Source organism: Melospiza melodia, chromosome 6, assembly GCF_035770615.1.
Source record: "Melospiza melodia melodia isolate bMelMel2 chromosome 6, bMelMel2.pri, whole genome shotgun sequence".
NCBI lineage: Eukaryota > Metazoa > Chordata > Aves > Passeriformes > Passerellidae > Melospiza > Melospiza melodia.
In genome coordinates, this window is record NC_086199.1 from 11412083 (window position 1) to 11439765 (window position 27683).

Below are 27683 nucleotides of genomic sequence, written 5' to 3' on the forward strand. Positions count from 1 at the left end.
TCTGGTAGGTGAACCCTGTACCAATTCACACATGATTAAGGTTCCCTGTGAAATACAAGTACACAGAGAAAAAAAGCACAGAACACTTAAAAGAATCATCAGTCTGAATCTAAAACAGAAAATGCTTATTTTAATGCAGAATTAAATCCCTTCTCTCTTCTCCTTTTGGTATAGTAAGTAGTCTCCATGGACTTATTTTTCATTAAGATAAAGAGAGGTCTGATCTACAGCACCCAGAAGAGCTTGTTTCTTGCCAAGGCAGCTTCAGAAAATGCTATGAAAGCATTCTGGATTACATCTACAACATGTTTAAAAAGAAATTGAAATACCGGTTACTGAAACTAAACACAGATCATCACAAAACATGAAACGGACATCAACAACTTGATTTTCAAAACTGTATGAGGGCCCAGTATGTAACCAAAATAATTTGGCTAACAGGTTGAGGCTTAATACATAATCAATGTAATTAGGCTGAGAAGCTGAATTTAATTTAATCTCTTGAGATGACAACTGAAATCAAAGATCAAGGAGTCAAAATGGGTGGAGAGCAGCTAAAGAGCCTTCCATGTAGTCTTTTCCCTTCTGCAGTAACTTCAAAGTAGTGTGAAAAATCTCAGAACACTCCAGGAATTCTTGAACACTACCACAGAGCTCTCTCATTGGCAGATCTTCATTTACTGGTTTGGAGTGGGATCAAGGACAGATAGTATCTGGTATATGGCCCAGCTGTCATCAGCCTGGTAAATATATCCACACCATACCTACAGGAAGTGGGCTGGTGACATCAGCAGCTGAGACCAAGGCAAGTTGTTCAAGACAACACTAGCAGGAGAGCAGTATGTGTCACCTGATTTCAAGTCTGTGTTGTTACCAGCAGCAATTCAACATGACTTCTGAGAGGATAGCATCAGAATTAACTCTTTTTACTAATGGTATTAAAGATAAGGCCTGACAGAGCTTTCAGACAGTCTGCAGTAATTCTAGCACATGTATGTGCTGGCAGAGTTTATTATGGAACAAGTATATATGATTTTTAACATCAATATTTTCAATCTACAGAGAATCAGTACAAACTATACAAAGCTTGATATGGAATGCACTGGGTACATAAAAGGGAACACTGATCCATAAACAACACAATTAAAAACAGCAGGGAAACAACATGTTTGCAGGGTACCATTTTGGACAGCAGAGGTTTCTGAAGTTATTTGTTGAAGATTCTTGCTACTATGCCATTATTGTTCACCAGTTTTACCACCACAAGCCAGTCTGGACAGACATCTTAGGAAGGAGTCTCTGGAGAGGCAGCTTATGGTGCTGAAGACTCTGGGTGGTTTCACACAGATGGCAATTTAGATGTCTATTGTTTTTCCTCAACAAAATCATTTGCCAGAATGATACCTGGACTGGCTGCTAGAATGATCTTTGCAGCTGCCTTTCTAGCAAATATGCTTATTATTGTTAAACACTCTCAGTAGTTGAGATTACTGCTGGAGATTACTATCCAGTCTATCTCAGCATTACTTACTATGTTTTTATTACAGCAAGAGCTGCATCCTAAAGCTTTGAGTATCCATTCTGTTTTAATGATAAGCACAAAGATTAACTTTTCAACGTGATAGTAATGCCCAACTCTGTATTTTAGCACTCACAGATTTATGCTGTAGTACTTGTTTAACAACTATGATTTTGCATTTACATACAGCAGTGCTATGCTGGCTGTTCTCAGTGTCTGCCTATGGAGTTGCATTAGTGTTCTGCCAGAGACAGCATGGAGCCTGCTCAGTTGTGTCAGTGCCTGGGATGTTTCTCACAAGCACCAAAAAGGCCATCTGGGCCTCTTTGCTGTGGAGCTCACAACAAACTTTACTGTCACAAACCACTTCAGAAGTCTGATCCACAACTTGCTGAAGCTTTCCTGCTTTTCTTGCTGCTGTTTATTTTTCACAACACAAAGCATTGCTTGTATTTCCTGTTAGCTGCTTATACACAGGACTCAAATTTTATCTTCTAAAGAATTGTATCATCACAGCTTTGTGTAACAGACCTGACTTGCAACACACCAAACCAGTCCCATGTTTCAGCTCAGTGTGCTGCATCCTTGACATTAACAGACTATAATTTTACATTCACAATTAAGTATCAGTAGCATAAGGCTTGTTTTCCATTTGCTTCTTGTAAATTTAATTTTGCTTTAACTAATATACTCCAGGAACAAGCTGACATTTGATTCCTTTTAGTCAGAGCTCAGATCTTCAGCCCAAGGTTGCAGAGTAGTGGCAAAGATGAGAGGATGCCCAGGCTCAGGCTTCAAGTGGATTGACACTGCTTTGTTTTTGCTGAAACACCACCATCAGTGAGCACCTGGTACTTCACAAAAAGCAGCAAAACACTTGGTTCCTAATGTATCTTCTATCACAAAACTTCAATGCAAGAATGTCCTCAGGAAAAAAAAATAAATTGTTACCTGCAACCACCAGTTAGCTGATGAAATAAGATTTAAACCAGATAATGTCCTAAGTATTATTTCAAAGCATTTATACGAACACAGGGATGAAGAATCTGGATAAAGGATGGCCTGACATCAATTACTTTACTTATTGATTTTCATTATAATTTCTCTCTGATGAGCCTGAAGCATCCTTTTAGTTTACAAAACCCCAAACCAACAAAAACTACACTTGTTCTTTTTAGATATATGTATGTACACACACATATGCACACAGATATGTAAGGTTCCCACATTTGAAGGAAATCACATACTAACACATTCACTTTAGGCACCAACTCCTATACACTACTGTAAATTTTAATTATATACAGCTACTGATGAGCTAAGGCAACTTCACATGTGGCTTTACCACCGAGGTCCATATTTTTGTGCTCCCTGATCTATTCATAGAAGCTTCTCACTTCACACAGTCATACTGAAATCTTTTTTTACTTTGCCTCCTGTCCACCAATTTGGTATTTGTATTAGATGCTCTTTGAGAGAGTTATAGTCCATGACAAGAATCTGGTCTTTTGGAAGGTGTCCCTCACCATGGCAGGTTGGAACTAGATAATCTTGTGGGTCTCTTCCAACCAGACCATTGTGTGAATAATAACTGTAACTGCTTCTACAGAATTGTTACACCAAATCATTTCATCTTTGGCTCTCATATGCTTTTATTTTACATGTTGCTGAAATACTTGTCAGTATTTCAGACTGCTAAATTGAGAAGTGATGAGGAAGTATATAAAAGTCACTATAAATGTGTAGCAAATTATAATATTTGGCAGTCATCTTTTAAGAAGCATATTCAGGAATAGGCCAGGATTTTTTTCCTAGCTTTTGGCTGGTTGGTTTCTGTAAATGGCCCTCTAAGCCTGTTGTAGGAAAGGACACACAAACAAAAAATCCCAAAGCCTACCATCCCACTTCTAGAATTACAAATTTATTCTGTTTTCAAATGAAGTTGAGGGTGGGAAAATGCACACAAGGTATGTTTGTAGTCTGTGAACATATGGGTACATTCAACAGCTACCTGTTTTTCTCACTGTATTGTCTAAGAGGTGACTACATTAATAACTCTGTATTAAATGTGCTAATGTACATCTGAGTACTCTCTGAGTGCTAGGCCTTAACTCTTATGAAAAAGTTTAAGAGAAGCAATTTGAAACAAAGGATGAAAAGGATATTTTCAGTTTACAAAATGCTGGTATCCATTTTTGAAAGTCCCTTTGCTCCTTTTGATTAGAACAGCCTTCACCTTCATTGCTGTGCTGCTTCCATTCAGGAAGGATTCCGAGAACTTAAAAACACCATTAGGAAGCAGAGGATAGCAAGCACTAAACCACACACTGTTCTCACACCTCATATGTTACACAAGCAGTTGTCAGCCTTGTGTAAGAAGTAGAAGGGCATAAGATCCTGTTTTCAGAAGTGTCCCATTTTAGGTAACAAAATACTTGTATACAGCAGTGTTTGGTACACTTTAATAACACCACTAATTTTAGAAGCATAATGTTAAAGTTACATAACAAACACCATTAAGGTAACTCCACTATTCAGTATTAAGGTGTCTTTGCTTAAAAGACAGAAGGAAATTCCAGTTGCCAAAATCAAAACACCAGGATGTCAATAAAAATTGGAAATAGGAAAATTACAGAAGTTAAAGACAAACAAAAAGTTTTGTAGATGCTCTAAGAATAACACATGGCATCTCTTTACTCAGTAAATAGCTGAGGGTATATACACTCAAGTAGGTGTATATACTCGAGTATTTTTTAATGGTTATATCAACCCATTAAAATAATCTCTCTAGGAAAGAAAATCAGAACTTCAAGACATGATCAAAAATTAGTTTCCAAATTAATTTTTTAAAGAAGTTGGCACACCAATTTAAAACTAAACAAACCCACTCCAAAGCCTACAGACTTTATTTTCTAGCCATTATAACTGATTCAGGAGAAAATCCACCCCAACTTCATACACAGTTTTGGTTTAAAATCCTGTTTTGCTAACGTTATGAGTAAAATCCCAAACTAATAGCCTAGAAAGCTACATAATGGGTCTAACACAGTCTATTTATAGTCATTCCATGATTCAAACTCGAGAGGACAAGTTGTTTGAAATTTCAATTTATTTCATAATATATCTCTTCTTCCAAATGCAAGACCACCAGTTTTAAATCACCTTTATCTACTACTGCATGGGAGTGGCTCATGAAAGCACTGGCCCTGCAGCTTGTCCAGCTGGGGCTCACCACTGAAGGGAAGAGCCAGGGCCCAGCTGGGGTTGTTATGTGAGGAAGACGCCCGTCAGTGCTAAATGTATCTCTTTGTTAAGGACAACAGCTTCTAGCAAGAACAAGTAAAGAACAATCTTACACCTCAAAGATGGTGAATGGCATGTATCCAAACTGCAGTGCTACTGAGTTACAGAAACTGCCCATGGTGTGAGGGTTGGCACACCTGAAGGACGGGATGCCATCCAGAGGGGCCTGGACAAGCTTGAGAAATGAGCCCATGTGAATCTCACGCACTTGAACAAGACCAAGTGCTGGTGCTGCACCAGGGTCCAGGCAACTCTGGTGTCCATCCAGGCTGGGGATGAACAGATGGAGAGCAGCCCTGCTGAGAAGGCTTTGGGGTGCTGGTGGATGAGAGGCTGCACATGACCCAGCCACGGGCACCGGCAGCCCAGAAACCACCCGTGTGTGGGGCTGCATCCACAGCACCGTGGGCAGCAGGGCAGGCAGGGAGGGAGGGGATTCTGCCCCTCTGCTCTGCTCAGCTGAGACCCCACCTGGAACACCACACCCAGCTGTGTGAGCCTCAGCACAGGAAGGACATGGAGCTGCTGGAGCAAGTGCAGAGGCAGATCACAAAGATGATTACAGGGATGGAGCACCTCTGCTAGGAGAAAGGCTGAGAGGATTGGGTTTGTTCAGCCTGGAGAAGAAAGGCTTAGGGGTGACCTAATTGCAGCCTTCCAGTACCTGAAGGGCACCTACAAGAAAGATGCAGAAACTTTTTACAAGGGCATGTAGGGACAGGAGAAGGGGGAATGGCTTTAAATTGAGAGTAAGTTTAGATTAAATATCAGGGAGAAATTCTTAACTGTGAGAGTGGTAAGCCACTGGAAGAGTTTCCCCTGAGAAGTTGCGGATGCTCCACCCCTGGAAGTGTTCAAGGCTAGGCTGGATGGAACTGTGAGCAACCTGGTCTAGTGGAAGGTGTCCCTGCCCATGGCAGAGGGACTGGGACTAGATGGACTTTAAGGTCCCTTCCAACACAACCCATCCCATTCTGTGATTCTGCAACTGAACAATAACAGAAATGACCTAAATGATGGATGGATTCATTCACATAAGTGATTCACATAAGTGAATAAATACCTGCCTGTGACTAGAAGGTATTTCAAGAAATTATTTATGAGCAGTCCTAATGCATGTTAACAAGGAAGACAAAACAACTGCAGAACTTTGTCCCCTCCCCAATCCCCAAACTTCAACCTCCTCTGCCTTGGTGCCTAGATGAACTGCCAGTATAGTACTTACTTGTGCCAAGGCTTTCAAGAATAACTTAAAAAAATTCTGAAGTAGAAAATTCTAGTCTCAAACTGGACACTGCGTAACAGTCCCCATCTTCAAGATCAGGTATGTTTGTTTCTCAGGGTAAATGGCACAACAATGAAAATCACAAACAGTAAACATGAGAAAAATAAGCAGCATATATAGAGAATATCCACTCAACATTCTAAGTAACTTCAGCTGATCACAGAAACCTGTTAACACAAAATAGTGCTGGATTTATTGCTTTTGTCTATTCTTGCTTTCCTTTAAATGTTAGGATACTTCCACATATGATCTCAGCTTAAAAAGCCATGCAAAAAACATCAACACTGCTTCTACTACCATTCCTTTAGCAATTTCCTACTTTTAATGGAAATGACAATCCTTTGTGCTCATATAGTCAGGAATTATTTAAAGAAGTAGTGAGAATACTGACAGCCTTTCCCCACCATGTGCTGGCTAATAGAGGAAAGGTGATCATGGAAAACTGGAAAGCCACCTCTGGAGGTTCTTTCAGAGGGATGAAAATCATTACTTGTGTGAAGTGTTTTGAAGATGCAAACAGATTTCTAGAATTTTTTGGAAAATCAATTTACTGAAAAGTATTACCACTATGCTAAGTAGCTTAAGAAATTAACTTCTAAATTAAAAAGGCCTCAAAAAGCAGGGAAGAAAAACTTCTGAAAACAAAGCCTTACAAAATTTCTGCACTGGAACCCATTACAGTAATACACCTACTGAAAAGTGATGGTTGTGAGACAGTGGCAGGATAGAAGCATGGACCAGCACTTAAAAGACTTTAAATTATTTTTAAAATTGGTCTCAGCAGTGATTACAGTCTAACATCAGCAACATATGCTATCAATAGATCCATTTCTTGCACAGCAAGAAAAATGGCTAATACAATTTGCATTTTATTCCATTTTGATTTACCTACATTAAAAAGAAGAAAAAAAAACCCACAACAAAATACCTTTAAAGCAGAAAGAACCAACAAGGACAGCACGTGGAAACAACAAGATAATACACACACAGAGAGAGGCTTCTCAAAACCACATTAGTTTTCCGTTTGCTTTTCTGCATGGCAGAGGAATGAGTTATAATTTCTGTTTTCATTTGCTGATAGTCACCAAGCCAATACTTTCTCAAACAACAAAAATAGTCTTTGCCTTCTACAGACTACTTAGCATCTGGATTGAAAATAAAAACAAATGAAATTTAGAACTTTCATGCCAATTTAGGCCAGTCCAGCTAGACACAGAAGAAGCCATCACTCCCTGTCACCTAGTTTTATACCAGACTATTGTCACCTATGAAAGGCCACCAGGTACTTCTGACCCTTCCATCCCCCAGGTGAATCACAGTTGTGAATTAATTGTCCTGAAGTGTTCCAGTGACTGCTGAAAAGAGCAAGTGTTAGCACCTACCCTCCCACAGAAAAAAAAAGTCAGAAGTAAAGAGTATGTAGGGTTAGAATTTTAACTTCCTTCCTCTGTGGTAGTATTTGAAAACCACTGCCAAAGTACTGCACTTGAATTATTTTAGGTGTTAGGTTAGGTTTTTCTAGAGATAGAAAAAGGTCATGTTTTTTAAGTCATTAACAATTACCCAGTCACCTTTTCTAAACAAATGAGACTGACCATAAATTACTGCTCCCTCCACTCAAAAGGAGACCTCCACACCCCTGTGACAAAACAAAACTCTAAAACAAAGCTTATCCAGCAGATAAATAATTTATTGAAAAGCCAGTTAGATCACAGGGCATATGTCCACAAGGTACCAATGGAATGACCAATCACCACATCTAGGTGGATTTAATTTTCAGTATCAGTTTTTGGTGCAAGTTTAGTTTTTGGGCACTGTTAAACAAAGGCCCCAAGAATTTATCAGAGCAGAGACACTATTCCCATAGAGGGGAAAAACAATACACAACAGACTGAGTCTTTGTTCACAACCTGAGGACACTAAGATGCTGGACTAACTGATGAAATAGGAGGTTACACTTAAAAGAATAGATTTTACTGGTCTGGCAACTATTTAGTCTAATTTATTAACATTTACTAACAAGCTGCAAAATAAGCTTAGACAGCTTTTTCTTAAGTGTTCAATAAATGAGCAACATGCACCTGGAAACTGGAGTAATGGCATTGGGTACAGAAGGACAAGGTGCCCTCACCTCATACAGACTGTGCATTTCTGGTACCTCTGTCACAAAGAGGAGAACAGTGGATGGAAACAATAGAAGGACAATCAAAGTAACAGGAGTCCTCCTGTGTAGGGGACATTAAGCAGGATTTTGGGGGAAAAATCTCTAAATATAAAATACATATTAAAAATATATATAAATGTCAATTACATAATTAATAATTTAATACTAATTTTACACAACTTCCAGTTAAACAACCTTCTAAACCACATACTGGCTTAAAGGAAAGTATACCAGGATGAAAGATCATACATAAACATTACTCTGATTCTCTCTCCTCAAGCATCAGCAGTTGACCACACAGCAATTCAGAAGGGAGGTCCCTGCTACTTCACATGTAGCAATGCTTCTTTAGAGTAAACACACTCAGCTAATGCAAAAACCATCAGCTTCAGTGATTTTCACCCTCTTTTAGCATGGACATTCTGGACCTGGTATACCAGGAATCATTTCAATCCCTTTTCAAACTTGCTGTACAGCTTCCATCAACTGAAACCTCATTTCTCCGACTGCAAGACAGGAAAAACACATGCTCATTTTTGTAAATACTAAGATCTGTTTTACTTTTTTTATCTACAGAAGTTCAAGGCATCATGAATTTAGTTAAGTGCTATAAAAGTATCTATAAATAAAAGTATTTGTGGGATGATGCTGCTTGTGTTGTCCCTGTTCTTTGAACAGCAGGCGGTTTCTAGTCTTTACAATCTGCCATTTGCATTAAATTCATTTGCATTAAATGCATATGCATTAAATGCATTTTGAGAAACAAAAAGCTGAAATGAACCACCATATTTCCAAACCTACTCATAGTCTAGGAGAGGATTTTTTAAAAGCCATATTAAAACATATGTAGAGCAACACATGACAACAACCTTTCTCGAAGAGAAAGGAAACCTAAAAATGCATTAACAGGATGCTCCTGAATATTTCAACCTTCACTATGTTAATAAATAGCCTCCTTTCTGCTCATACAAGCACCAACTAACATCCAGCAGGATTACAGCCAGCCATGTTAGAATGCAAAGTCTACATTACTATTTTGTGTGCAATTACTCCATTAATTAAGATAATGAGTCAAGCACTGAGGTGTTCATAACTGTATGGAGACTAAATAATGCCCACTGGGAATGACAACCATACTGCATGTGCCAGTAACATTCCCAGTTCCTTTCCCATTCTGCCCCTGCTCACATGTGGTCAAGTATCCTAGACAAGTAAACTGTACTTTCCATTGGGAATTCTACCTGGATGGACAAAGGAAACAGTGTATGAACAGTAAAACATTCTTCAATTGAGATTCATCTCTCTCACATTTCAAGTTTAAAACCCAAAAATCTAGATCTGCAAAGACAGGAAGAAATGACAAAGAAACCCACATACACGTTTTTGGCTACCATACAAAGCTCTTCACTTATCTTGAGGAGCTTTACATACAATCAAGAGGAAATAAGAAAATTAGTCTTGGTCTCAGAAACTTGTCATTCAGAAGCCTGAGAAAATAAGTAGTGAACAAATGTACTCCAAAGATGGTGATAATAATGAGTCTTACAACTACACAGGAATTAAAAATATGGCCAAGTGACACTGTCTTTATTATCATAGCAATTTACTGCAAAGACAGAACACATCACAATGAAGTACATCTATTTACACCACTGGGAACATCTACACTGATACATTTCTCACTTCATTCTACAAGCTCCCCTGGTAGCTGAGATCCTTTCTAGTAGCTAGCTTCCCTCCATCAAAACTCAATCACTCTTACAGGAATTTACCAAAATACTTTTACACACAAATTACAAGTTTTAATGATCTTCTTGATTTATGACAGTAGCATGAATCACTCTGCACAACAGACAAATGAGAACTCATTGAGCTGCATACAATAAATAGTCCAACCCACCTACCCCTACCAGTCATTTCAGGACAGCAAAAACAGTAAATGGATGAGTGTTTTGTTCTCAAACATCATCTTTCAGTACCAAGAATTGTTCAGAGGCTGAAATACATAACTTTTCAGAATATCATTTTACATTTAAACTACTAAGAACATTTTAAAGGAAATTTTAGGAAATTAACGTAAATGGTGGATTTCCAAATCAAACAAAACTACTAATTCTGAGTTGCTGGATGAACGTGTGCAAGGGAGTAAATAATGATTTAATCATCCCTTTTCAAGTTGCTGTGCCTTGCTAGTGGGCAAAAGAGAGAGAAATGCAGGAGGAGAAAAAACATCAACAGAATAATTAGTCAAAAATGGCACACTTCATCATATACCTATCAAAAGGAACTACACAACACAACAGCTGGCAGCCTTTGATTATGCCTAAGGCCTCCTGACAATAAACCAGGCTACTGACACTGCACTGACATGCCAGCATCGACAGTTTGAGACGAGACCTCTGGGAATTACAGAGAATTCTAAAAACGACATTGAGCAACAAGAAGAGAAGCCCAAAAACTCACAATAAAAGCAGAAAATAAGACAGATGTATATCTCATAACCAAAAAAGGGCATCCATGACTATTTAAGACCGTAGCAAGCAAACATTTATTTACTCTAAATAAAACTGACTTCCTTAAAAGCATCATCCTATATCTTACCAAATACCAGGGCAGTAGTTCCAGACTCATTTCTCTCAAAACTATCATGTCAAAATTACAATGTAAAAAACCTTAAAGCACTTTTTAGAAGTTTTACAAATGACTGAGAAAATTACTATGGTTTTTAGTAATATTTACCTCATGTTCTTGGTTATCTTGTCCATCTTTGCCACTTTTTCCACTCTTTACTGATTTTGCAGGTTCCTTAAAAAAAAAAGTTTGCAGTTTCAGTTTTTTTTTTTAAGGAGATCTAGATAGATTCTTAAGTCAAGGAATCAGGCTTTTTTAGATACTTGTTAAAAGTAATAAAATTGGCAGAATAAAAATGATACAATTTACCTGGAAGATGATAACACTGAACTGTAAGTCTCTACAAAGCCACTTTAATAATTTTTTATCTGTAGAAAGACTTTGGAGTTTTATTTATGCCTCAAAATTCACCTATAAAGATAAGCTTTCACATAGGTAAGCAGGCAGGGACAAAGAATGCAAATGATTTGAACCACGTCTAAGAAATTACTTAGTTTTACTACCTTGCTGTCTTTGGATTTTTGGTTAAGAAATATTTATATTTAGTTTAACTTTGAAACTAGCATCAGTATAGCACACATTTCACACTTTATTATTTTGTCTGTTCTAGGAGCTAGAAAGTCCACTGTTAGAAGTAGGCCCACAACTCAATTTTCTGCATCACAGCATTGTACTTACCTTGAATCCTTCACCCATTTCTGAAATTTGTTACTCTCAGAAAAGTGAAAAAAAGTTTCAATGTTTTTAACATCGAAAGGGGCAAGGATATTGGGAAAATTTAAAGCAATCAACTCCCAAAAACCTCAACACTCAACCTCCCTACATCCAATTTTAAAATGACGTTGACAAACTAAAAGCTGAACAGAAGCGGTGGAGAGGGACAGCAGCTGGCAGAGGAGGACACCACACTTCACTGTTTCTGACTGCCACTCACGGCTAATTGCCTATCACACAAAATAAAGTGCAATCCAGCTAACTTCCTGCCGGGTTTACAAGTTTTCTGCCATCACTACTTGTGCAAGCCCCTTTCGTAGCCGCCAGACAAATCACTCCCCGGAGCCTGAGGCTAAGCGGGGCCAAAGCTCGGTTCATTCTATTGTCAGGAGAAGGAGCTGAAAGCCTCCGAGGGGCGATCAGCGCTCCTTGAATACTTATGGAGATCCCAAAAGCGCACCCCCCACCGCAGCCAGAGCTACGCAGCAGCCAAACTTCCCAGGACGGGGCCCGGGCAGGCAGCCGTGGGCACGGACGCCCCCACCTTGCCATGGAAATAATCCCTTCCCCCTCCCCAACGCCCCCGGGCCAGCCCCGAGCGAGAGCCCCGCTCCGCCTCAGCCAGCCCGGGCTGAGGACACGTTTCCCATCCCCTCCCTCCAGCGCTCCCCCGCACGCCAAACCCACGGCCGCCCTCCACCGACTCCCTCCCTCCGACGGCCGCCGGCGAGACGGTACCGGGACCCCGCCTCGGCACCCCCGGCCTAGGCCCCGCCAGGAGCTGCCCCCTCCCCGGCACCCGGGGGAGGCCGACACTCCGCAGCGAGGGCGGGAGGGACGGAGCCGCCCTCACCCGGGGCTGCCCCTCGCGCGGCTCTCCCAGCGCCTGGGAACGGGCGCCGCTCGCCGCTGCCGCCCCCCACCCCAGGCCCCTCCTCCCCGCGGGGCCTGCACCCCAGGGCCTCCCCGCGGGGCTCGGCCTCTCCCGATCCCCCCCCCGACTCACTTTCTCCTTCTTGTTTTTATTCGGCATGGCCGCGGAGGCGCAGCCCCCGCCGGCCCCGCTTCGCTCCGCGCCGCGCCCGCCCCGCGCTGCCGCTCCCCCGCTCCGCGGCGGCCTTGGTGCTCCCCCTTCCTCCCCCGCCCGCGGGGAGCGGGCCCTGCCCGCCCATTGGCTGCGCGCGTCACGTGGGCTGCAGCTCGCGCTCGTCACCGAGCGGGCGGGGCTGGCGGCGCCTCCGCCCCCGGCGCTCTCCCGGCGGGATCGGGGCTCTCCCGACGGCTCCGGGGCTGTCCCGGCGGGATCGGAGCGCTCCTGGCCGGGATCGTGGCTCTCCCGACGGCTTCCCCGCTCCGCCCGGGCTCCGGCCGCGCCTCGGGGTGTTCCTGCAAGAGGAGCGGGGCAGCGGGACGGGCTGAGGTGCCCTCAGGGCCCCGAGGCTCCGGCGGGCTCGTCCTGTGGCGTGGGAAGCGGGGAGTCCCTGCAGCCGCTGCCTCCGCCGCTCTTGGGCGAGGGGCACCCGTCACTGGGGAGCGGAAACGTCAGGGGGAAAAAAAACCAACCCAACAACCAAAAACCAACATAGGACATGCCTGAAGTTAGCTGGCCCTCTCGTGCAAATCCCGCGTGCCCATCATCATTTCGAGTCCTTCAATATGCGCTTGCAGCATGTGGGTGGGGAAGGTGAACTTTGGGAAGTTACAGACTGGTTTTGAAACCATATCTTGATTGCTTTTAAAAGCCTGAGTTCGGTTGTGCATGTTTTCATCATGCCCACCTGTACTAGAGATAATTTTTTGTCCAAACAAATAACTCTTTAATCTCCCAAAACCAGAATGCAAAATTTAGGACAATCTTAATGACAAATAAATGTGCAAATATTCCATCTGGAAAATTTACAAACTGTACTTCTCCCATGGTCAGATTAAGCCACAAATTAATTGTTGGCTGAGGAAAAAGTGCAAAGGACATTAGCAGTCCTAATAGCATCAAGGCATAAAATATTTTAAATTTAGATTGGATGTACTTGTTAAATTCTAATTGTGTAGTACTGCTAAAGGATAGAAAAATTACACCTTAATAAATACAGCGTAAAAGTGAAATTCATCTCATTCCCTACCCTGCCTGTGAGTATCAAATCCAGCATGAGCAAACAGATATGCTCTCATTTTTGGGACATGGAATTCCAACAAACACTGGTATCTGATGGGATGGTATCTAATGTTAGATACTTGTATCAGCATGTATCCATTATATTGAAACACTGCTTTTGCTGTGGCGAAAAAGACAAACTTTCCATTTTCCAGGCACTGCAAAGGAATTTACTGGCTGTGGAGAGCTGCTTCCTCTTACTTCAGTCCTCTTCCTTTCCTGTTTCTTAAGTGCTGGGAAACAAATTATGTCTGCCTCTTATCCTTTCATCTCTGGTTTGAGAGCTTAGAAATGAGGTGCAGTTATCACCATTGTGCCTCTGCTGAGAGCCAGTCATGAATGAGTGGCTACTAATAAATGACATTTCTGACAAACAGAATAACATGGGCTGTTGAAATACTAATAGACAGCAAAGGAAAGAAATCTACCTCCATCTGTAGTCTGGAGTTTAATCAGTGTGTGAAAGGGTTTGTATGGCTAGGGATAAACTCAAGAGCTTCCACTTCTCTGTTAGGTTACAGTTTTGTAGAAGCTTAAACTACTCTTAATTCCCAGCTGTTGTGCTCCTGTCTCCCTCCCCTGCACTCATGCTGGTGCTCTGAACTTTAAACCTGCTCGTAGAATTGATCAGGTTGAAAACTATCCTCCCAAAAGGATGTGTTGGTATGTTGGTTTAGTTTTGGTTTAGAGTTTGTTGTTTGTTTTTTTGGGTTTTTTTTTTTGCTTTGAACTGGCACACCACCACCTGCTTCTGTAAACACTAACGCTGGCTGAAGGAAGGGGGTGGAAATATGTGGCGGGGGCGGGATGTGACCTCAACAGCCTAGATTTAGATCAGTTTAAGCAGCTTAATGAGTTTCTCATTGGCTCTTGGCCTCTTTTGTGCTGCTAGGGCTCATAGTTTTTCTAAATAATGGAAAAACTCTGTCAGTGTCATTCTTACCCAAGTACTTCTCAACAGGAGCAGAAAGAATTGTCTGTCCTTATTTTGCAGTTAGTTGGGAAACCCTGAATCAATATGTTGAACTGAATGCAGGTTCAAAAGTTGGCACTGACTCAGTTAACATTTATGAGGTTTTCTTTGTGACCACAGATGTAGAAACTCTTGTGAAAACTTGACTCCCCCTCACCTCGCTTTGCTGCAGAGTCTAATTCATCAGTAACAGAAAGCAATTGTGTTTATCAAGGCCTGCTCTATTATATGAAATAATTAGTGGGTGGAGGAGGTTTATAAGAAAAATAGTTCTGTCTGCATGCTCTAGTGCCTTCCTAAAACCTGAGATTAAGATATGTGACTTATGTGATGAAATCTTACTTTTACTACAACTATATGGCACTGTGGGCCTAATTGTTCTGCTATGGAGTAGGAACAACTGTGTAAATAAGGTGATGTCATTTGAGTGTGAATATGACTGTATTAATATTTGCATTAACTTCTGAACATTTTATGCAAATTAGGTGTTTTCAAAAAGCAGAACATATTCACGTGGATTAGGTTATCACTCTAATTAAAATGTCAAAAACTAACGCATGTAGCATAGTTTTCAATTTTTTTTGCATTTTTTACTGTACTGATCAAATTCTCTAAATCTGCAAAAGTTAAGCCACCAAATAATGTCAAGTATTGTGTAAAACACCTGGATAATACTTAATAGCTTGAATCTGGGCCAAGTGTCCTGTGTGCCAATGAAAGGGGAATATTTACACAGTTAGTCCTCTCCAGCTGTATTGGATATTCTAGTCTGTTTGATTGCTTTTCATTTGTTTTTGTTGTTTGTTTTTTAATCCCTTTACAGTGGTTGAGCAGTCATGCTCTGGCCTGAGCTTACTGAACAGACCAGTGTCACTGTGACAGGGATAACATCTTCCATCCCCAGTTGTATGGCTTTATTGCTTCCCGTGCCCTGTCTCTGGTTTAATTGGGTGGTGTGCCAGTTCAGCTTGTTAAAATGGCAGAAAACTAACTGAGCAGTGGTGACAGGAGACAATGAGACCTTTTGCTAGGAAGCTCTTAATTTGGCTCAGCCCAAACTATGCAACAGCAGTTGTGGACAAGGTTTTAGCAGCCAGTGAACTGTCATAATAATACATAATTGTCAAACATTGTCAGGCTGTTTCCCAAAACATCTCTTCATTGACTGGTGCAGGCTTTGGTTGTCTGGCACACTGTGTCAGATAGAGAGAGCTGAAACCTGAAGGACCAATGGCAGCAAAGAGGCTGGAATAGATGGGTTGAAATAGAAACATTTTTTTTCTCATGCTTGCATGAGCCAAAATACTACTTAAGGTAACTTTCCTGGCAAGAATAGTGGAACTGGCAGATTATGTCTGAAGGAACTAACTGAGGGAACAAACTACTTAATCAGCACCTGCAATAGATTCTGCTTCTATGCAATCTAACACCAAAAGCTGCAAAACCAGTATACTCAACTTCACAAAAAAAGCTTAAACATCTTTCAGGGACTTTCTCTACAAGCATGAATTCATTCTGCTTACCCTGAATCACATTAAATAATTCTTGTGCTGCTCTCAATCTAAATTATAAAGCTTTAATTCTCAATTATTTTAAAATCCATTAGTGTTGGATGCCCTGCTGTCACAATCTGCAGTATTATAAAGGTTGCAAAACAATTTATTCACAGCTGTATAAAAGTCAGACTCTTGAGGTTATTAGTAATAGGTTGAGCTTGGAGCTTCCTGCATCTAAGCAACATGATATTTTAGCCCTATATGTGACCACATAATTACAAATGGCCATTATTGGCATCACTTAACACAGAATCAGAGGTACATTTTCAGAACCATAATTAATATATGTATGTGTAGTAGCATCATATTTGATGCCTTCTAGTAGTAATATTGCTCTGTATGTTTGGAAAATTTGGACTAGTAAAAAATTTAAAAAATTCGTGTATGATTGATTATGCTATCTGGATCTTAGCTTTAAGAATTTTCAGTATTAACTAACAAATGGATTCTGGATTTCTATTTGGGCCAACTTAATTTTAAAATGAACTTGAAAAACATAAATAATGAGAATGGACAACTCATGCAGAATGTTACTAAGGCATAGTACTGGGATAGGGTTACCTTTCTTCATTGTAGCTTCTATGGGGCTAGATGTGCTTTGAATTTGTGATGAAAACAGTGCTAAGAACATAAGGATGTTTTTGTTATTGCTGAGCAGTGATTACACAACCTCAAGACCTTTTCTCCTCACACTGCCCCCCCAATGAGGAAGCTGTGAGTACACAAGAGGTTGGGAGGGGACACAACTGGGACAGTGACCCCAGCTGACCCAAGGGTTGTCCCATACTCTATGATGTTTTGCTCAGCACTAAAACTGGATGGAGAGAGAGATGTGTGGAGCTTGGCTGGGGCTGGCACTACCTGGGGACTGGCTGGACATCTGTTGGCTGGTGGTGAGCAATTGTTTTGGGTTTTTTTAAATCTTTTCTTCTTTGTGTATTTTCTTTTAATTAATATTAGATTGTGTTTTTCTCAGCCTGAGAAGTTTCCCATTTTTACCCTTTTGATTCTCACCCCTATTCCACTGGGAGTAAGTGAGCAAGCAGCTGTGTGATGCTGAGCTGACTACTGGGATTAAACCATGACAAGCATCTATACAGAGATTCAGAAGTATTCTGGACAAATAATATATCACAAAAATATCTAATGATATCTAATGATAGTTAAAACATTTTTATCTGCTTGTGGCCACAGTTGCTACAGTGGTTATTAAGTATTAAAATGACCTACATTGGGGAATTCAGAGGATGATCAAAGTAAAAGACAGGCTATTAAGCCGGATGAACCATTTGTCTTATCCAGAATGCCAATTCCTATGAGGAGTGCCTGAATTTGTGTGCTGATACCCAAATTCCAGAGAGATGGGAATTACAAAAATAGTAACATTAAAACTCTTTGTACAAGTCGCTTGATGTTCTTCTGCCTCAGTGAAGCAAATAAAAAGATCTTAAAAGCAAGACTTTGCTGTATGTCATGGACTTGAATCTTTTCAGGAAAAAACCTCAAAGACAGGCAACTCTGTTAACTCTGTTTGTGACATTTATAAATTAGGATGTCTATTTTCACATTTCCTCTATTTCTGTGGGTTTATTTTTTTGTCTCTATAATGAGTTAAGCATTACTTGAAATCATTATATAATAATCTGTTTGAAATTCAGGAAATTTAATCTGCCTAACATTTAGAAGGTAGAAGGGACATATTTATTTTTGATAGTTCATTTCTTTTTCATGTCCAAATGTAGTATTTTTATGGTGTGTTTTGGTGCAATTTTTAGCAGTCTTTGTTCATTCCAGGATTTTGCTGCATTAAATACAATGTTCCCATACATGTACTAGCATTCCTTCTTCCCACACGATATCAAAGGAAAGATTAATTTTGTATCAGATGAGTGAGAGTAGTAACATAAAGGTGACTGCAGCTAAAACTCCTACATTTTCATTTTTATCATATTTAAGTTGGTATTTATAGAATGAATGAAGACATCCAATTAATTGTACCTCCTGTTGATGCCATGCAAGATTTTCTCCTTCTACACTTCATATCTTTTTTCTGCCATTTTTAGGATTGGTCATAGCTAATATAGCCGTATATTTTTATCTCAGTGTGGGAAGAGTTGAAAGACACACACAGAAGGCATGCTCAGGACTTAACCCTGCAAGTGCCATGAGTTTGTGGACTCAGGAGGCTCCGTGTCTGCGTGTGCACAGGAGTGCCCATCTCCTGAGATGATGGATACCCTGGATTTCTGATTTTCAGGAGCAATCCGTGCTGCCTTGTCTGAATGCGAGGAGCAGCATCCACCAGCAGCGCTTTTGGCTCGCTCCCCCTAGGGCAGGCTGCCTGCCGCTGCACCGAGCAGGCTCTGCAGGGATCTGACAGGGCTGCAGGGATCTGACAGAGCTGCACAGATCTGAGAGAGCTGCAGGGATCTGACAGAGCTGCCCAGATCTGACAGAGCTGCAGGGATCTTAGAGAGCTCTGCAGGGATCTGACAGAGCTGCAGGGATCACAGAGCTGCAGGAATCTGACAGAGCTGCAGGGATCTGACAGAGCTGCAGGGATCTTACAGGGAGCTGCAGGGATCTCAGAGAGCTGCAGGGATCTTACAGAGAGCTGCAGGGATCTGACAGAGCTGCAGGGATCTCAGAGAGCTCTGCAGGGATCTGACAGAGAGCTGCAGGGATCTGACAGAGCTGCACAGATCTGAGAGAGCTGCAGGGATCTGACAGAGCTCTGCAGGGATCTCAGAGAGCTCTGCAGGGATCTGACAGAGCTGCATGGATCTGACAGAGCTGCAGGGATCTTAGAGAGCTCTGCAGGGATCTGACAGAGCTGCAGGGATCTGACAGAGCTGCACAGAGAGCTGCAGGGATCTTACAGAGAGCTGCAGGGATCTGACAGAGCTGCAAGGATCTTAGAGAGCTCTGCAGGGATCTGACAGAGCTCTGCAGGGATCTCAGAGCTCTGCAGGGATCTTACAGAGAGCTGCAGGGATCTGACAGAGCTGCATGGATCTGACAGAGCTGCAAGGATCTTAGAGGGCTCTGCAGGGATCTGACAGAGCTGCAGGCATCTGACAGAGCTCTGCAGGCCTCCACAGCCTCTCTGCAAGCGTGGCACAGACATTGCTCTTCTGCTGTGCTCAGATCCTGTGATCAGGCCAGCTCTTAGGAAGGATTAAATTTGGGTTTAAGTATCGTTGCCTGGATCTGCACCAAAATCCCTCAGCATGAAGCAGCCTCACCAGGTCTGTTTTGGTAGGCAGGGTAACTCCTGCAGTCAGGGTTCCCTGTCTTCAAAAGCTGTGATAATCTAGAGGCCTCTGCCAGACCGATTCCCTCTGGGCACTTTAAAGTCTATCCTTGCATATGAGACATCTGAACAATTCTGAAACGTTCTTTAATAACAAAATCTTTTTATTTACCCAAGATAGGAGAAATGCTTTTGACACACCACTTATCTCCTACTATGCCATGTTATCAGAGAGACATGTTACAGGGTCATGCTGGGCAAAGGCTTGCAAGAATAATATTGGAGGTTTGAGCCAAGAGATTTTGTTCTCATACCTTTCCTAGAACTATCTAGTCACTGAATGGCTTCTAGAATTTTTCTAAGAGCAAGCCTTGTTATTTTGATTCAGAGAGTATTCCAGGAATAATCAAACATGTGCACAAAGTGAATGCTAATGAAGAGGACCTGGGAACAAAACAGGCAGTAATTCCAACTGATACTGCAGGTGTGCTCAAAATCTCCTTATGCATTGTGATGGAAGCCTTGGCTTCTAATTCAGCTGTGGATTCTACTGGTTGGTAAAAATCCTGAGCCACAGAATCATAGAATGGGTTGGGTTTCAGAGGACTACAGTGGTTCATCTTGTCCAACCTCCCTGCTCAAGCAGGGTTGTCCTAGAGCACATTGCACAGAGCTGCATCCAGATGGTTCTTGGGTAGCTCCAGTGAGAGAAAATCCACAGCTTCTCTGGACAATGCTCCGATGCATGGTCAGTGCACAATAAAGAATTTCTTCCTCATGTTCAAGTGGAACTTGCTGTGCTTCTTGTCCTGTTGCTCAGCACCACCAAGGAGAGCCTGGCTCCATCCTCTTGCCACTCTTCTTTCAGATACTTGTAGACACTGGTGGGGTTCCCTCTCAGTTGTCTTTTCCTGAGGTTAAATAGGCCCAGCTACCTCAACCCATTTCCTCATAAAAGAGACACTCCAGTCCCTTAATCACCTTTGTAGCCCTCCAGCTGGGCCCAGTCCTGGAGCTCCTGTCCAGTCTGTTTGTACTGAGGAATTCATAATTCTAAATTCAGCTTTTCAATATAAGAGTTTTATTAAGAATAAATTGCCTTCATCAAACCAGAATGTTTTTGCTTAGTCACATTTTAGAAGGTGTCAGCTCCATTTTTACTGAAGGTTTAAAAAAAGTCTGATATTCTAAAAGAATTTAGACAGAGCAATTAAACATTGGCAAAGCTTAAAAGCATTTCAAACCAGAATCTTACAATAGGAAGTGTTAGACCAACTTAACTGCAGATTTCTCTTCCATCTGTATTTATATCATGATGTGTGCTGACTGTCTGGTATGCCTGTACAAACTTTGCCCCAACATTAAATTCGTTTGCATCTTATGTTTGGTATTTATTTCAGAAATTTGACATAGATATGAGTTGTATTTACATTTTATCATCAGTTCTTAGGTATGCTAGAAATTCTTTGGAACATCAGGAAGTTGATTAGAGGTATTGGGTAGACAATTACTAAGAAGTCATAAAACAAGGCCTTTGACACAGATTTTTCTCCTGCATGCATTCCACAGAATCATGACACATAATCTTTATATTTCATGCATTTCCTTCACAGAGGTTCATGGGTTTTTTTAACTTTATGCTCCTCTTTTGCTGTCCACAGGTTTTGCTGTGAAAATAGCATGTATCAATATCAGCACAGCTGATTAATTACAACTCTTCTCCTAGAGTTTAATTTTCCAAACCAGCTCTGGTCTCTCCAGCATGCTGTATGTTGTCTGCTTTTGCTTTTATTGCTACTCTCACTTATTTATTTTCAGTTTTATCTGAAGATTCTTGGTTCATACATTTCTTGGCTGTTCAGGGAAGTATTCCATACACATGTAACATGATTCAAGGACCAATTGTGAAAGCTGTTCTTCTCTTTTTTCAGTGGGGCTATCAAGATAGTTTTACGGGCAGCCCTTTGCCTGTCTTGTGTTCTCTAATTTATAGACTAAATGCCCAGATTTCCTTATGTAATCTTTTTTTTTTTTTTTTTTTTTTTTTTTTTTAAGGAAGAGTTAACAGGCATTTGAACTAAAGTTATTTGCTTTTTAATATAAATTGAAATGAAAAATCCCTGTTGTTAGCAGAGAAAAGAAACACATTGGTAAGTGCCTGTTCATGATTCCCAGGGCACTTTATATTTAAAGCTTCTTTCATATATGTAGAGAGGATAATGGTAATAAGGTAAATAAAATGTGTACAGAAACGAGATAAGGTACATAAGATATATAAATAAAGGTTTCTTTACACACTTTTATATAAAAATCCAGCTCATCACCTCGAGTTTTCTGACAGCACCAAAATGCATTTGAATTTTCATTCTGCTAAATATGTCATGGTGTTTTATATTCATCTAGAATGTCAGAAACTAGATGAATTAATGTCAAATCTTTAAAGATTTCTTTATTTATTTAGTTGTATTATGAACCCAACCAGTGGTTTTAATTCAAGGCTGAAGCATTATAGAACTGTAACTGAAATACTAGTAGGGAAATGTAATTTTCACAGAAATATCTGGTTTTGCTATGTCTTTCCCATGCAGTATGTTCCATATATGGTATTGTTGAATTAAATGCTAAATTACCTATATGCATAAGTTGTAGCTTAGAAACCAGAATGAGGGGGAAGTGACCAAAAGCTGAGCAAGTAAATAGTAAAATTTATTAAGTATGCATAAGTTAAGGGATGCAAAGGCTTGCTAGTCACTGCCATGTGTTCAAGCTCTGAGGGTGCCTTTCCAGGCTTCTCAGCTTTGTCTAGACCTGTGCTGTTTGGCCTGAAGGATAAATTCCATCACCTGATGCTGTCCCTTGCACTCCTGTGCACGCTCTTGGCTGCAGAAGAGGGTAAGGCATCAGCTGGCCCGAGAGGCTCTCGTAGGCTTGAGTGAAAACCTTAAATACATTTGGTGTAGTAAGAATGTTCAGGAGCCTCCTAGTCAACTTGATTATTTTGTAAATGTTACAGAGGAAGTGGTATTTTGATAGATAGTAAATTCAGATGCTTCATGTTTAAAAGGTCTTTTTATGGTCTAACATTAATTAGTATTGGTAAACACTGATGGCTAATAAAAATGTCTTAGAAAAAGCCTGAGGGAATACTCTGTGAGCTCAGCAACAGACTGGAGTCTGAATGATCTGAATTCTATTCTTAATTTGACCATTAATTTGCAGTGATTTTGGCAAGTTAATCTCTGTGTCTCTTTTTCTTTTTCTTTTACTATCTTTTATCTCTCTTGTCTATCTTTATGGCAATTTGTCTTTACAGTGCCTAGAATAAGGAAGAAGGCAATCTGGACTGTGTTTCTAACAACAGTGATGACCAGTAGCTTTAAGTGCAAACTGAATTTCAATTGTTCTATTGAGGTATGATTGTAATCAGTTTTTGTAGGTATACAGAGTTAATTAATAAGAAATTATACACATAATTTAAATTATGTGTTCAGCCACCTTTAACCTAAGGGATTCAACCCTGTCACAGAGCAGTCTTTAGCACCTGTCTTCATGTTCTGTACTGACATGAAGGAAACTATAATTTCTGTGGATGTCAAGGAGGTAACAAAGTTGTATTTTTAAGAATTCTGACTCAACAACTCTTATCACCTGCTGCTAGATGTCTGCAGCACTTTTACATGTAGAATTCCCTTTCATTCCTGATACATTTTCAAAAATATTATCATAAAAAACCATTTCATGATACTGACCTTATGTTTGAAATTGACTGATTAATTATGTTTGAGATGTCTACTTCTAGGCTTACTCCAAATATACCTGGATGGTAATTTTCTTTTCACAAGAAGAAGGCTTCTACATTATGACTAATTTTTCTGTCAGATTCGAGGTAATGAAAGCAGACTTTGAGTCTGTATTGAAATTCCTTGAATTTCAGTTGGATTCCCTGAAAACCTAGATGTGGTTATAAAAACACCCCTAATAAATTCAAAGCTCAGGGAGACTGCTGAACATAATGAGTTTTGTTGAGAACAGCAGATGCCAGGTTTCCTGCAGAAGGGAGTTACAAGCACTTGATTTTATCAATTTACTAATTCTTTTTTTGACAGTACAGATGTTTTGCATCCATACTGTATCCATATGAAAAATGTTGTGCCTTGAGTGTGCAGAAGAACACGTCACATCCCTCATGCAAAACTTTGTGAAAACAGTAGTTTGTCTCATTACACTACTTTTTTTCCCATTCATCTCAGTTTTTTTTTTTTTTTTGTTCTTGTTGTCTTTTTATCTGTTTGTTTGTGTGTTTAAAAGTTGAAAAAACACCTGAGGGACACTAAAGGAAACTGACCACTGAGTCCATTGTCCCACTTGCACCTGGGTTTCAAAACTGTTTTGCTGGGCTGACCCTTTAGATGTAAAAGGATAATCAAGTCTCCTGGCCTACTCAACCCTGAGTTTGAAAATGACATGGCAGCTTTGTTAACCAGATTGCACAGGAAAAGCAGAGTCTCTAGACTGAGCCTGGCTATCACATTTTTGCTGTTGAATGCCTGTCACATTGTACCTTTCAGCTACAGCCCACTCGAGACAGACCTGACGCAGATACTTGGAGATGAAAAGCTGAGTATCCCATTACCAGTCACTTGAGCTGTTCAGTGGCCATCTGCTGATTGGAGAAGAAAACACCATTAATAATGTATTTGTGGAATGTGCTCTAGCTTTTATATTGCTGTTAGTTCTTCCAGCATGAGCTACAGCAGCATTATTTAGCTTCTGAGCTCCAGCATCTCCTTAGTAGCCACGGCAAGATTTTTTGTATTTTCTGTTTTAGGGGATAAAAGGAATTAAAGCATATGACTTGAAATTAGAATTGATCTATGAGTATGAGTTTGCTTAGTTTTTTCATAAGAATCTATACTACATTAATAAGTTTTATCACTGTTTTAAAATAGTTTTCCAAAAGAGGGAGTGTGAAAAAAGAAAAGTAACTTGTATAATATTATTATTATAACTATAACAACCAATCTAGTGCTTGATAATATAAATCACTTAATGCTATGAAACAAGTAATGCAATGCTTTAGACTTAAGATGAATGCTGACAAAGATTGAGGCAGCTCTGTTGAAAAGTCAGTGCTAGAAAAATAGCCAGAAATATCTAGAGAATTTTGTTTCTTTTGAACACTGTTTTAACATTTTAAATTGACAGTTCCACAATACAATTATTGCATTAAAACTTAAGCCATTCAAACCCATAATTTACAGTCTTATAATTTGGAGAAGTTGTTTAGTTTTTAAATTGATGAACAATATGATCTGAAAACTTGTCAGATTAAAGTCTCCAGCCAAAACAAGATTGTATTAGCTGTTAAGTTTTTAATGTCTCTGGAAGTCTTTTTTTCTAAGTATTGAGCTTTTTTTTTCCTTACAAAGGGTGGTTTCTATACACTTGGAAAATAATTATGTGCCTGGGAGAAAATGGCATGCAGGTTTCATCCTTGATCCAAGACATTTGCAAAATAAAAGTTCTTTTTAGACTATTATTTTTTAAAAATTAATTTTAATATTAGATATTACGACCTGCCAAAACCACCAAAGGCTTGGCTGTTTACCTCTGCTACAGATCTCTGTCGGTTTTATGCCTTTGTGGCTTTGAGATTGTGCTACTGCAGTACACAGGGACAGAGGAGCTATAGCTATGGCAACCAGTGCCTGGTAGGTTACTGACAGCATGAATTACAGCATCTCTAAGGATTCACTGCAGACTGCTCTCCTTGATGTTCTGATGGCTCATTTTGGTTTTAACCTTCAGGACAAGGACCAGCATCCAGGCCTTGTCTGTTCCTGGTATTCATCTTTCTGTAAGAAACTCTAAAGAGGTTATGTAGGTAAACAGGTACAGTCTTAAACTGGTTTAGATGGGGACTTTCTTGCAGTCTTATTTATTGTTATTCTTCAAGTGGGACAAATTGTGTCTCATTTTTGCTAGTATCAGTATTGCCACATCTACTGCACCACTTTGTTCACTGTAACTCATTGGTCACATCCTTGCTTGACTCAGTGGATGAGTAAATTCCTGAGGTCAAACTCAGCTTCAGATACAGCCCTTATATTAACGATGAAATGGGTGTTATGGTAGAATATGAAACATTTTTGTTTTTATTATTTAGGTTATGCAAAAAGTGTCTAATTACAAAAGCCAGCTGCAACTCTGACATTAAAAATCCAGGTCCTCCACAGTCACTGGCAATTGGAGAATATTTCATAGCCATATCACAAAAGCCAAGAGATTGAAAGGGGAGATATGAGAGAAAATAATTTCTTAATATCTCTGTGACTTGTTGATTAAATTTAAAGAATAATTATACTGATGACCCTGGGTAATGTGTGAGTGGTCATGGTCTAGAATCTGAAATTCAGGTCTCCTTGCCCAAAAAAGCCACTTAATGCTGATTAAAATGCTTTCTAGATCAGATTTAGTATTTCTGTTGACCATTTATTTGAACTTCTTTTTTATGACAGCTCTTGGCCATTTCTGTGAAGATCATTTGCCAGCAGTTATCTACTCACAGTTGATTAATCATGTACATTTAAAAGCAAAACTGAACGTGCCTGAACACTTATACCTACAGCCAAATACCTTGTTAGTGCAGATATAATAACATTATGTAATGGTAATAACAATGATTTAACTGAGCAACCCAGGACACATGTTCTGACATTGTATGCAATTAAATAGCTGTTGCAAATGTTTCAAGGAAAATGAAATTAATTTGTAAGAAAATGAGAAGTGCAACTTAAAACCAGTTTCAGGAGTCATAGCCAAAAAACCCAAACTCTTCTCTGAAAGAAGCAGTTCATAGTATAGAAGATCTGATAGATTTGGTGGATTTCTTTAGAATACAGAGATCACACACAGAATTTGATTGTTTAAATATCCTCTCAAACAATGAAGTGTAAAGCTTGATTATTAAGATGTTAATAAAAAAGTTTGCTAAAATGGGAGTAAAATACATTTATGAAAACAACCACAGCAAGGAGATTATAGCTGTAGAAATAAAAGGCATAATGAAGCAGTTCACAGGAAAAATCCCTGTTAAATATTTTTGGAGTTTGCTGGGTTCAAAATTACTCAAATTTGCTTCATTTTAAATTAAGAAGACCTAAAAAAAATTATATTCATAAGTGAATTTAAATAACTCTATTTGAAAGAAGAATTCTTCAGTTGTGGCGTGACAAAGCTGAAGCATTTGGGTTCTTTTGTTTTTAGTAGCTGCTATTTACTTTTTCTAGTGACTGGTTTCAGCACTGTGAAAAAACTTTCAGAAATTGTTAGTAGAGTTTCCAAGATTGGATGTTGCTCAATATTCTTGAGGAACTGGTAGCTAAGAGAAGAGAAGGGAATTATTTACATGGTTGGTTTTGTACAAGGGCTTAGAGAAAGGGTGCTAATTATGTGTTCACAACTGAAAGAACCTCATCAACAAATGGGGATGGATTTTTCTCAATTATTAATAGCTTTTGTATATCCCTACAGATCCCTTTTCCTAAAAATGCCATATTACTAACATTGCTAATATTGTCGTGTTGCTAATAACACAAGTGGACCTGTCAGACACAATACCATTTTCCCAGTTTTTATTGATTTTACTGAGATTGCAAATGATTAGAGATTTTTGTCTTGCAACAGTTTAGGATCATAGAAGAATTACAAATACGTATGAAAGGTGGAATATGCCTGAAGAGATGATCCAGGATAACTTATGACTCTTGTCAGTTTTTTTCTCCTGAATAATATATGACAAACACCCTTAAATTTACTGAAAACCTTTGGTAGAGGTTTTACAGCCTTCTTAGTGAGTCTAATTCTACTGCTTGGCAGAATTATCATTATGTATATTTTAATTCTTTCCAATGTACTATTTAGCTAATATTTCCTGTGCTTCTTCCAGTCCTCCTTCTAGTGAATACATTGAGCAATAAATGATCATCTTTTTATAACTGCCTTTTTCATGTAGAAAGAGAATGAAAGTTCTGCACTCTCAGATTCTTCATCTCTCTCATAGGCTGCATTTTCTAAGCCACATGTACTGTTGTTTTCCTTCTCCAAATATTAACAATTGCTGACTCTATGGAC

At 39.8% G+C, this 27683-nt stretch overlaps 1 protein-coding gene across 2 annotated transcripts in view; it reads right to left on the bottom strand.

The window, feature by feature from the left end:
- Positions 1 to 12690, bottom strand: part of PPP2R5C (protein phosphatase 2 regulatory subunit B'gamma) — a 71122-nt gene extending 58432 nt beyond the window's left edge. The window contains exons 1-2 of one of the 2 annotated variants that reach the window (XM_063159943.1): positions 12623 to 12690; positions 11011 to 11076 (exon numbers count right to left, since the gene is read on the bottom strand). In XM_063159943.1, the coding sequence (XP_063016013.1) occupies positions 11011 to 11076; positions 12623 to 12649 (93 nt within the window). In that variant the 5' untranslated portion in view covers positions 12650 to 12690. Of the gene's footprint in view, positions 1 to 11010; positions 11077 to 12622 lie in introns of those variants that run through there. The other variant, XM_063159945.1, reaches the window with a different exon arrangement.
- Between the last annotated feature and the right edge of the window lie 14993 nt (positions 12691 to 27683).